This window comes from Dendropsophus ebraccatus, chromosome 14 (assembly GCF_027789765.1).
Source record: "Dendropsophus ebraccatus isolate aDenEbr1 chromosome 14, aDenEbr1.pat, whole genome shotgun sequence".
Lineage (NCBI taxonomy): Eukaryota > Metazoa > Chordata > Amphibia > Anura > Hylidae > Dendropsophus > Dendropsophus ebraccatus.
The window spans coordinates 46,595,719-46,608,129 of NC_091467.1; the positions used below are offsets into that span (position 1 = coordinate 46,595,719).

The 12,411-nt window shown below is 45.7% G+C and overlaps 2 protein-coding genes across 3 annotated transcripts in view; one reads left to right on the forward strand and one right to left on the reverse strand.

Annotated features, from left to right (window-relative positions):
* Positions 1-12,411, reverse strand: part of PKIG (cAMP-dependent protein kinase inhibitor gamma) — a 389,802-nt gene that overhangs the window by 93,599 nt on the left and 283,792 nt on the right. The window lies entirely within an intron of this gene.
* On the forward strand, positions 181-10,804 carry SERINC3 (serine incorporator 3). Its single transcript, XM_069952553.1, has 10 exons — positions 181-349; positions 1,185-1,346; positions 5,532-5,725; positions 5,923-6,002; positions 6,680-6,817; positions 6,898-7,067; positions 8,308-8,398; positions 8,709-8,892; positions 9,689-9,910; positions 10,189-10,804. The coding sequence occupies exons 1-10, from the start codon at positions 311-313 to the stop codon at positions 10,325-10,327; spliced, it is 1,419 nt and encodes a 472-aa protein (XP_069808654.1). The 5' UTR covers positions 181-310; the 3' UTR covers positions 10,328-10,804.

Sequence of the window (12,411 nt, forward strand, 5' to 3'; positions counted from 1 at the left end):
CAAAAGCTGTTCTCCAGACGGGTCTCCCTAAGAATAACGTGAAAGGAATGCGCATGCGCCTTACTGCTACGCCTTAGAAATTCCCCTAGTCGTGGCTCTCGGCTGCCGATCGATACGCATGCGCAGGTGGTGTTCCTTTTACTGAACAATCTGGGGAGGAGTTCTGCAGATGAGGTGACGTCATTACGCAGAGAGGCGCAGTGTCTGCTAGGGAAGGCAGGAAGCGGAGGCAGAGACGGAGCCGGAGACGGGCGCTGCTGCGGGATTGTAAACAAACGTCTTGTGTTCTCCGGGAGTTGCTGCTTCTACCATGGGGGGCGTCCTGGGAATCTGCTCTGTCGCCAGCTGGGTAAGGGGATGGTTGTCAGTCCATAGGTGACTACTGTCAGGGGGTAGAGGGCAGACAGTATGGCAATCCCTGTTAGTAAGGAACTTCTTGGTATCCCAGGGGCTCGCTGGCTATCGCCAGGCACGCTGGGAGTTGTAGTTTGGCCACAACCAGGAAGCCAGGGGTTAGAGATGACTCCAACAGCCATCACACCATCCTCAAATAGATCTTGGTAAACATTACTGCTGTTACAGTAGAGACTCCTTTCTGTCTTCCTCCTTATAGATATTAAGGACTTTCATGATGAAGGCCGGCAGCATATGCTGGGAATTATCAGTAGGAACCAATACAACCATCACAATATCCTAGAGTAAATCTCTATAACATGACTGCTTGTACAGCAAAGAATCTTTTCTGTCTTCTCCCCAATAGCTATAGATGCTCTCCATTGATAAAAGCTGTGAGTGCATGCTGGGAGTTGTAGTTTTGCTTGAGTTGGCTATCACTCACCATCACACTGTCCTGGAGTAGGTCCACTTAACATTACTGCCTTTACAGCAAATAATCCTTTCTCTTTTTTTCCCTATAACTATAGATGCCCCCTTGTGATAAAGGTTGCTAGGGCTGGATAGGTAATAAGTACTTATTGATGGCAGTATTTCCCATCCCATCGTGCCCTGACAGCCTTCAGCCCTGACAGAAGACCCTGGTATATGGGATGGGGGGTTGAGGGGCATTACAGGCCGGGCCCCTCAGGTGACGGTCTGCAGTCAGAGTCTCATATGACTCGTATCTCCCATGTGACTCCCAGCTGACGGCACTGACCCCATTCATCTGTCTTCTTATTCCCTTGCAGATTCCGTGCCTGTGCAGCAGTGCCACGTGTCTCCTATGCCGCTGCTGCCCCAGCTCCAGTAACTCCACCATCACCCGTCTGATCTATGCCTTCCTCATGTTCCTGGGGACGCTGCTCTCCATTGTAATGCTGTCTCCCGGAATATCCGACCAGTTAAAAAAAGTAAGTTTTATGGTGTCCCCATCCCCATGATAGTACCTGACTATAGTAGATGCCCCCCACCCCTTCTCTATGGTTGTCATCAGTAGTTTCACTTTCAGCTATAATAGGAAATATAATTTACAGTAAACATTTATACAGCAGGAATGTCCCAGCATCTGATGAGAAGAGGCGTCGTAGCAGTAGATCTCAGGTATCTGTATACTGCTTAGAGGGATTTTCCTCTGCTACAGCGTTGTGGATCCCTGCTGCTGGCTGCGATGTGTTCTCTGTGTTGTAACACATCACCTGACTGCTGTAGTGACATCACAAGGATGATGTCATCGGTGCAGAAAGCATAGACTGGTAGACAAATAAGAGCGTTTGCCCTGCTTTATATTATGGGTAGCTTCACACCTACCGGATCCGGAGCAGATTTCATGCTGCCATTTGCATTCCGCTGCAGATATGAGACCCGGCCACTTTAACCGCCTGCAGTCCTGGCCTGAAGCATACATTACCTGCTTGTCGCCGCGGCTGTGTGAAGCTCCTGTCTCCCCTCACTCCCCATCAGCCAACCAGTACTGCCGTGCACTGATTGGCTGATGAGGAGCGTCGAGAGCCGGGAGCCTAACACAGCCGCGGCGCCGAGCAGGTAATGTATGCTTCGGGCCAGGGAAAGCCCTGGAGCATACATCACCTGCTCCAGGCTCCTGCTTGCTTCGAAATCTCCCGGCAGTCAGCCAATCAGTGCGCTGCCCCGCCACAGCTCACTGATTGGCCGACCGCCGGGAGAGGCCGGCAGGCTCAGAAGCAAGCAGGAGCCTGGAGCAGGTGATGTATGCTCCGGGCCGGGCTACAGGGGTAAAGGGGCCGGGTTACATATCCACAGTGGAAAGAAAATTCCGCTACGGATATGTAACTCCCATAGACCTTCACACTACATGAATTTGCTGCAAACTCGCAGCGTGAAATCCGCTGCAGATCCGGTACGCGTGAAGCTACCCTAAGGGAATATGTATTCCTAGTATCAAATTGCTCCACCTGCAGCCCCCTCGCTGATGCTACACTACAATTCCCAGCGTGCCTTGACAGCTGTAGGCTTTCAGGGTATATTGGGAGTTGTAGTTTGGCAACATCTGGGAAGACACTAGTTAGAGGTCACTTATCCTGAGAGTTCCATAGCAGTACTGCCTTTACAGCAAACAATCCTTTCTGTCTTGCTAGCTATAGATGTAAGGTCCCCTTATGATAAAGGCTGAGAGGGCAATCTTGGGGCCACTGGGTGGAGATCACTCAACCATTACATTATCCTTAAGTAGAGAGCTCCACGTCATTACTGCTCTTACAGTAAGGAATCTTCCTTATAGATGCCTCCTTATGATTTTACTCCGGGGAAAATCTTTTTCTTTCAAATCAACTGGTGTCAAAAAATTATATAGATTTGTCATTTACTTCTATTTAAAAAATCTCCAGTCTTCCAGTACTTATCAGCTGCTGTATATCCTACAGCAAGTGGTGTATTCTCTCCACAGTGCTTTCTGCTGCCACGCCTGTCCATGTCAGAAAATTTCTCCTGCTCTGGACAGTTCCTGACATGGACAGAGGTGGCAGCAGAGAGCACTGTGTCACACTGGAGAAAATACACCACTTCCTGCAAGACATACAGCAGCTGATAAGTACTGGAAGACTGAAGATTTTTAAACAGAAGTAAATGACAAATCTATATAATTTTTTGACACCAGTTAATATGAAAGAAAAAGATTTTCGCTGGAGTACCCTTTTAAGGCCTCATTCACACGTCCGTAGGGCTATCCGAAGCTGCAGGCTACAACTCCCAGCATGCAATGAACTGTGGCTCTCAGGGCATGCTGGGGTTGTAGTTTAGAAGCACTGTGCTCATATATGTTGGTGTAGCTCCTTTGCCCGTGAACCTGTGTATGAAGCAGTAGAAGAATGTGATGACCTCATCAATCCATCCCTGTCATCTTCCGTACAGGTCATAGATCGCCGGCAATCTACATAGCTGTGACATGATGAGCCTTTGGCTCCATGTGACTCCCCAGGGTAGTTATAAGAAGCCGATGTGTGATGTCATCCCCAGCACATTGCATGCAGGATCTCTCAGCTGTCCTGTAGTTTGTTACAATGTATCAGTGCAGGTAACATGTCTAAGCCGATTAGCTCACAGGGGATTGTCTGGAATAGATAAAACTGAGCGCTTGTTTACAGCCCTGTGATGTCACAGGACCACAGTATGGGATGACACATGGCCGACTGCTCTATTGCTTACATTAAAGTGTCACTGTCGTTTAATTTTTTTTTTTTTGCAGAAATCAATAGTACAGGCGATTTTAAGAAACTTTGTAATGGGGTTTATTAGCCGCAAAATGCATTTTTATCATGAAAAAGCAGTTTAAAGCTCTCCCCCCTGTCTTCATTGTTCTCTATGAAGAGGGGAGTGGTGGAGGGAGATGAGGAACCAAAACAGGACAACAAAGAGTTAATTTACAGCTACATCACTGGGCTCCTCTGAAGTCAGCACTGACCTCTCTAACCTATGAATACTTGCTTTTACACAGGTCCCGCTGTGTAATCCTTTGTTCTCTGCTCTCTGTTGCGATTTATAACTAGACCGCTCTCTGCTGTAATTTATAACTAGACCGAGTCAGGAGGTCACTGTACAGGTTAGACAGGTGGCCGGCCCCAGTGAAATCAAGTTTTCCTGGCTCCTATGTTGAATGTAAATTAAAAAAAAGACAGCTGAAATGGAATGTGCCCCTATCACTATAAAATAACTGCTCTCAGTCCTTAGAACAATTTTTGATAGGTTGGGATCTCACTGATCAATAGATGGCATTAATCAATAAAGTGTGTCACCTCATCTTCCTGCAGTAAACAGTCTTTATAGACTTACAATAAAGACTGTGTCCTGCAGCGAGTCGGGGAGTGAAACACTGAGCAGAGCGCTTCTCCCAGCTCTTTCTAATTATCTGTGGGGATCTGAACACCCAGAACCCAACTGGTTAAAAGTTTTGACGTATCTCTGGAATTTTTGAAGTGACCCAAGTGTCCATTTAAAGGGGCTGGCCACTTTATAGTAAAATTACTCAGTGTAGAGTAAGTGTCCTCATTGCCCTTACTTACAGCAGCTCCCTGTGTAGAGCTAAAATCAGGCTCCCCTCCTTCAGGCTGTGCTGTCCTGCTCTGTGGTGAGTCTATCTATAAGATGGCTGACATGAAGGCCTCCAGTGTCCTCCATAGACATATACATGCTCAGTGGTGGACACTGGGGGCGGGGCATGGTCACATGCTCCTCTATGTCGGCCATCTTATGGACAGATTCACCACAGAGCAGGGCAGCCCAGCCTGGAGGAGGGGAATCTGATTTTAGCTCTGAGGTACACAGGGAGCTGCTGTCAGTATATCCTGTGAGTACACTTACTAATACTGTACACTGAACTATTTTACTATAAAGTGGCCAACCCCTTTAAGGCAAAGTTATTACCAAGCCTAAAATTGTCAGCACCCGCAAATAACAGACGAATAGTAGAGCCATGTTTGTTAGGCCAGCAACTATTACTCCCGTTCCTTCTATATGTATAAATGTTTGCGTCTTGTGAATGAGAAGAAGAGGGTGGACTGCTACCAGACTCCTCAGACTGCAGTGTATGACTAGGAGGATCGGCCTGTTAAGTGAGAGAGTCTACAAGGACTGGGAAGCAACGTAGCATAAGTAGCTGCAGACATCCGCTACATTATTAATAAATCATTGTGTATAATGGAGGCAAGACTCCTTCCTTCCTACCTCCGCTCTAGTATTACTTTTCTGATTGAGTCTCATGCTAGAACTACTCAGTGCGTCTCCTGCTGAGAGTTGTAGTCAGCTAAGTTACTGCCTTGTCTGACACTTTATGGCAATATGTCCTAGATACAGTATATGGAGATTTCTACTGTACACAGTCTAAGGGGGAGGGTTAATACCAAGGTAAAGTGTCAGGTTTTACAGCCCCATGAAGTCCCTGTAGCGGTCTGACTGGTTCTTTGTATCCTTCCCCCACCTGCAAAGCCTTTACCTTTGGCTGCCGAGAAGGAATTGTGGGTGATGACCTGCAATGACGGCATGTGACTTGTTTTTAGAACCCCAAATTGATATGGCATCCCTTGTCACAAATGTGGTGGTCTCATTGTATGTTTCATGTCCTGCAGATCCCAGGGTTCTGTGAAGGGGGATTTGGCACCGAGCTCCCCCATGTGAACGGATACGTCAACTGCAATGTGCTGGTTGGATACAAGGCCGTCTATCGGGTCGGCTTTGCCATGTCCACATTCTTTCTTGTGTTTTCCCTACTGATGATAGGAGTCAAGACGAGCAGAGACCCCCGGGCTGCTGTGCACAATGGGTAGGTGGATTCCCCCCCCCACACACACACACACACTAGCAACATTTTACTAAGCCTGGACAACACTACCTCCTATCCACACTATGGGGAATAAGTCCTGAATTCTGGGAACACAGCAGTAATGAAGGAGGGACACATACATTCATGTCCCTTAGTCTTCAGGGCTCATAACAAGTTATCTTTTTTTTCTCTTAAAGGTTTTGGTTCTTTAAGATACTGGCCATCGTTGGTATTATGGTTGGAGCTTTCTACATTCCAGAGGGACCTTTCACAAGAGGTAAATATGACAGATGGTCATCCGTATCCATTATGCCATAGGAGAGCATATAATGGATTCCCTATTAGTAACCTTATTGTGTAGTTACTGGTGTCCTGGGACAATGTACCTTACTTATCCTGTACTGATCCTGAGTTATATGCTGTATTCTGCTGTAGCTGCACTCACTGTTCTGCTCAGCGACAGTATACAGTATGTAATGTATGTATACAGTGATAAGCTTTATGAACCTAGTATAAATGTGCCATTACCTTAAAGGAGTTGTCTTAGAATATTTAAAGGTAAAATTTGTTGTTGGCCTATCCTCAAGAAAGACCATCAATATCATGAGATCAGTGAGGGTCTGACAGACAGGACTCCCATGATCATCTGTTAGGATGGCTTCACACTACGGAATTCTCGCGGATAAACGCCACGAAATTCCGTAGGCTTGCCGCGCGCCTTTCCGCTGGCTCCATAGACACCATTCTATGGGCCGGCCTATTCCGCTATCTGCCCAAAGAAGTGACATGTAGTGTGAACACACCCTCAGCCAGAGTTGTGCTGCTGGTATACACAGTGTAACAGAGCAGGGAGCAGACAGCGCCATCCAGTGCACAATGGCCAAGATCTGCTACTGTAGCTATAGGGCTTACCCTACTGTAGTATGATCATCCCAATGTTCCTTGTCTTTTCAGTATGGTTCTGGGTTGGTGTCTTGGGGGCTGGCTGCTTCATCGTCATCCAGTTGGTTCTGCTCGTAGACTTTGCTCATTCATTGAATGAGTCCTGGGTGGAGCGCATGGAGGAAGGAAACTCAAAATGCTGGTATGCAGGTAAGTGGTCTGTATGAGCTGGACTGTGTGTGATCTGTATATCTGGGTTATGTGATCTTATGGTTTTCTCTGTTGGACAGTGCTGCTGACGGTGACCAGCCTGCTGTACATCATCTCCATCATCTGCATTGTCCTCTTCTACGTGTTCTACACCATCCCTGGCGGCTGCACCGAGAACAAGTTCTTCATCAGTTTCAACATGATCCTTTGTATCATTGTGTCCGTCGTCTCCATCCTTCCCAGAGTTCAGGTACAGGTTGATGTCAGTAAATGTGTGACCACCCAGCAGGTGATGGGGCTCGCTGTTTTTCCTCCAATAGATGTATGGGGGAATCAGATTACTATAGAGTAAGGCTTGGGTGGTCAGCCATTTTCCTGGCTACATAGGAGGGTCAGTTTAGGTTTGGGCAATATTATAAGTGTAGGAGTGACCTGTAATATTGTATAGCTTTTAATTTCAGCTAGGAGCAGCAGTGTATATGGAATATGTACAGAAAGCTGCGCTAATTCTACATATTCTAAGCTATAGGGGACTATATGTATGCACTGATCAGCTGTAGCAATAAAGCAACCGCCTGATATTGTGTCCTCCCTAGTATCATCCAAAGAGCTCTGACCCATCAGGGCCTGGACTTCACAAGTCCTCTGACTGTGTCCTCTTGGTATCTGTCACTGGGTGTGCAGGGAGATGATTTGTACAGTACAATAGATGGTATGTGGTGGGAGAAGGGGTTTCTGATTTACTGGGTTTGCAAAGTGCTACATGAGCAGAAGGGAAGGAGACATCAGCAGCACAGCAAGGAAGGGGTTTACAGTAAGCACTAAACTGCTGCTGAGGTGAGAAGGAAGCCTTGATGTACTTTTCTTAGACAGCACAGCAAGGAAGGGGTTACACTAAGCCAGGAACTGGTGCTAAAATGAGAAGATGGATAGCCCATCATTAATGGGGTTACACTAAGCTATGAACTGGGCTGCTGAGATAGAAGCCTTGATTTACCTTTCATGGTTAGTGTGGATTCTCTGAAGTAGGTGAAAGCCTCAATGTGCATGCACATAGACTGGGGTTGCTCCACTATCTTTCTTTCATACTAGAGCACCCAACCCCCCCACCCCCCGCTTTATTCTTTTTATGTTAGTAGAGATGAAATTCCCTAACATGCAGTGAACAGAAGATTGCAGAGGTCTGGTCCTCATCAGCATCTGTAGCTTAAACCACAGGACATTTTCTGAGGCTTTGTGGAGTCTGGGCCTTGGGGTTTCAAAGTTGTTTGGGTGGCACAAGGGTAACCTACAGGAAGTTTTCATGTTATAGCTAATCTGTGTACTTTAGTTATAGCCTGGCGATCCTAGTGATATTGTTTTCTGTACATAGACAGCCCCTTTAACTGACCCTATGTCACATGACTTAGCATGGATGGATGCCTTTGCCCTATGATGTGGATGTGTTTCTGTACAGAGATGACACTTTGTGCTCCTGCTTCACTTTGCAGGAATATCAGCCACAGTCCGGCCTCCTTCAGTCCTCCATGATTACCCTGTATACTATCTACCTGACCTGGTCCGCTATGTCCAATGAGCCAGGTGAGTGGAAATGTGAATGTATGAGTGGGACCCTCTACATTATAACAGCTGGCTTCTTCTGCTTTCCTTCCCACTGAGCGTCAGGGTTGCATGTCACCCATTTGAATGGAGCTGAGTTGCAGCATGCATGTCTGACATGGGGCAGGCAACTCCTGTTGTCATGATCACTGGGGGTCCACAAGGTGGGGCGCGCGGCAAGTAGACATCAGCAAGTAATGTCTGTGTTATTTCTCCCTTTCGGTGTCTGGTATGTTCGTATCATTTCATGTATTGTGTCTTGACTGATTTTTATTTTTTCTTTTCCCTCCAGATCGTACCTGTAACCCAAGCTTGATAAGCCTCCTGAACAAAATCACTTCTCCAACACTCAGTCCTCTCAATGCATCAGCACTGCCCCAGCTGACCACTCCTGAGCCTCCCAAGTCTCTGCAATGGTGGGATACTCAGAGCATCATCGGCCTCATCTTGTTTGTGCTGTGTCTCCTGTATTCCAGGTGAGGATGTCAGAGTTCATGTATATAGGAGTAGTATTATAGTAGTTATATTCTTGTACATAGTGGGTAGTATTATAGTAGTTATATTCTTGTACATAGGAGCAGTATTATAGTAGTTATATTCTTGTATATAGGAGCAGTATTATAGTAGTTATATTCTTGTATATAGGTGCAGTATTATAGTAGTTATATTCTTGTACATAGGAGCAGTATTATAGTAGTTATATTCTTGTACATAGGAGCAGTATTATAGTAGTTATATTCTTGTACATAGGAGCAGTATTATAGTAGTTATATTCTTGTACATAGGGGGCAGTATTATAGTAGTTATATTCTTGTCATAGGAGCAGTATTATAGTAGTTATATTCTTGTATATACTAGTAGTATTATAGTAGGTATATTCCTGTATATAGGAGGCAGTATTATAGTAGTTATACTTCTGATGTTGGTTTTAAATGTAGCTGAATAAGCTTTCGTGTCAGCCATGGGTGCGATGTGCAGCCATTTCTGTCTTTTTGGCTTGTGCATATTATAGTAGTTATAGTCTTGTACATAGGAGGCAGTATTATAGTATTACTCCTTTGACCACCTTTTATATTGAAACAAATGGATGCAGCAGACTGTAGCATAGAATTTCTCTAGTTTTATTGAGCATATATAAAACCAAGAGTGTGACAAAAGTTCACTGAATTGGAGTGGAGTATTTTGCATGCTATGAGGAAGGAGTGGTAAGCTGTCAATTTCCCTTTTTTCCTTAACCCGTTTTATGTCTTTCTACCTTTTTGTTCTTTGCAGTATTCGTAACTCCACCAGTAGCCAAGTGAAGAAGCTGACTCTTTCTGGCCAGGACACGGCTATGCTGGATGACACTGCTGGGAATGGAGATGTTGAGGATGGCGAGGTTCGCCGTGCTGTGGATAATGAGAAGGACGGGGTCCAGTACAGTTACTCCTTCTACCATTTCATGTTGTGCCTTGCCTCCCTGTATGTTATGATGACCCTCACCAACTGGTACAGGTGAGACCTTTATCATTGTATTTGTTAGGTTGCCAGGATTGATGGTCCCATGGGGTAGTCCATCATTGTCCATACTCCTTGGACCACTATGATCAGACTATGGCAGTCTAGTAAGGACAGCGCCCCCTTCATGGTGTACCAAGTACAGCTCTGTACATTTGTAGCTGCTTTGCCTGGTACTTCTGTATTGTATAACTATAACGGCTGGTAAAGTTTGATGACATCCTCAGTAGGCACCTCCTGCAGGTCAAATTAATATATATTTTCTTAATTTACAGCCCTGATGCCGATTTAAACACCATAACAAGCAAGTGGCCTGCCGTGTGGGTGAAGATGGTGTCCAGCTGGGTCTGTATTCTCCTCTATACCTGGACCCTCATTGCTCCCTGTGTCCTTCCCAACAGAGACTTCAACTAGACGTCTCTGATCCTCATCTTTTTTTGGTTATAATTCCAGTTCCAAAGTTCTGCTTAGACAATTCCATAAGCCATTTTGTTTTATTGCTTTTTCCTGATGGATCCTTATGATTTGAAGCTTTATAATGTGTATTCTGCTGCTTTTAATCTGCATTACCTGAGTTCATGCTTTGTATCCAGGAGCAGTATAATTTACCTTAATGTCAGTAATATATTGGTTAAATTTTCTATATGAAGATATATATATATGTATTCTGTTATTGTTCTGGTTTTATGCTCAGATTTTCTTTGTATTCAGTATTTGATAGGTCTATCTGTTGTGATGCAGAGCATCGCAGCCCCTTCTGTTTTCAGATGCCTCCCAGCTGCCACTCATGGTGTAATAAAGGTGTCTCCTGTGTAAGCCGAGTATTAAAGGACAAGTGCCATGAAAACCTTTTTCCCAGTAATTGAAGCACATTACAAAGTTATATAACTCTGTAATATGCTTCAATCACCTATCTGCCTCCCTTCCCTGTCTTTTCCCCCCTCCACCCCCCACCAGGAAGTGTCCTGACTCACACAGACCTAATGACTGCCGTCACCAGCTCTTCTCTCAGCTCCTTCTCCTGTTACACTAGCCTCCCCCCTCCCCTGCCTTGTCAGGTGACAGGCTTGCTCAGCTCCCATTGGCTGAACAACTGCAAGCCATCACTTGTCACATCTCACTTGCTTATCTTCCCTCAGACTGACTCCAGCACATAGGCAGCTCCCCCCTCCCCTCATACCCTCTCTCCTGCTGCGTGGACTCAGTGAAGGAGTCATGTCACTAGAGAAGATAAGCTGAGGAAGCAGAGTCACCTGACAAGGAGGGGAGGGGGAGGCTGGTGTAACAGGAGCTAGAGCAGCCCTCCTGCTGATGACTCCTCCTCACAAGAAGGAGCTGCCTGGTGACGGCAGTAATCAGGTCTGTGTGAGTCAGGATGCTTCCTGGTGGGGGGTGGAGGGGGGAAAAGACAGGGAAGGGAGGCAGATAGGTGATTGAAGCACATAACAGAGTTATATAACTTTGTAATGTGCTTCAATTACTGGGAAAGTTTTTCATGGCACTTGTCCTTTAAAGACTGTTGTGTCCTGGGCCTTATCTATTTATTGGTCCATATAGTCCTTCACCAAAACAGGACCATCGATTACATCCTTATTTGACAAGGAATGGATGGACCTCAGAGGGACCATATATAGAACAGTGACTGCAGTTTGACATAGGTAACACAGCTGCAAAACTACACCGCCCAGCCTGCGGATGTCAGAGCATGCTGGGAGTTGTAGTTTTGCAATAGCTTTAGAGCCACAAGGCGGGTATCACTGCCTTGCAGTGCTAAACATGCATCACCATAGCCCGGATAACACCTTCAAGAATTCCTTACACCTTGTATAGATAATTTCTGCTCCTGGTTCTTCCCAGGAACTAGAACAATCCAAGCGTGGTTGGCAAACACAGGGGCACCACCTATCTACTTTTACCATGCGGCTGGTTTCCCCATTCTAAATAAGCGAATGTTAACGCTGCCTAAATTTCAGATGTGGGATTAAAGTGTACCCATTGTCTGTACACAGCGGAGGCAGCTTATATATGGCTGAGACTACAGAATAAGAATTGGTGACATCACTGTTACTATGTAGTGGCCCGGATTATGGCTGGCAGCTTCCGCTGTGTGTAGACCATCTTCTGCACTTAGATTTGCACTGTAATGTATACACTGTTTAATAAGGATTATTTAATAAAATTACTCTAAGCGAAACGCCTGTCACTTTTATTAGCAGCTTTATATGTCTGTTCTGTTTAATGCTTCTGAAAAGTAAACTGACAGCACAGATATGTACATATCCGTGCTGCCAGTTTCCCATTGCTGATCATACAAGCAGTGCGTACTTACCATCTATGCTGCCCTGTGTTAGTGAAAAACAGTGTTTATTCCCGGGCTGACAGTGTCACAGAGGTATGTCGGACTCTGCCTATGCCCGCTCTGCCTCACTCTCCATCTGATGCTGTACCTTCAGGCCGCTCCACTGCCTCCTCCAGGATGATCGACAGCCATCGAATGG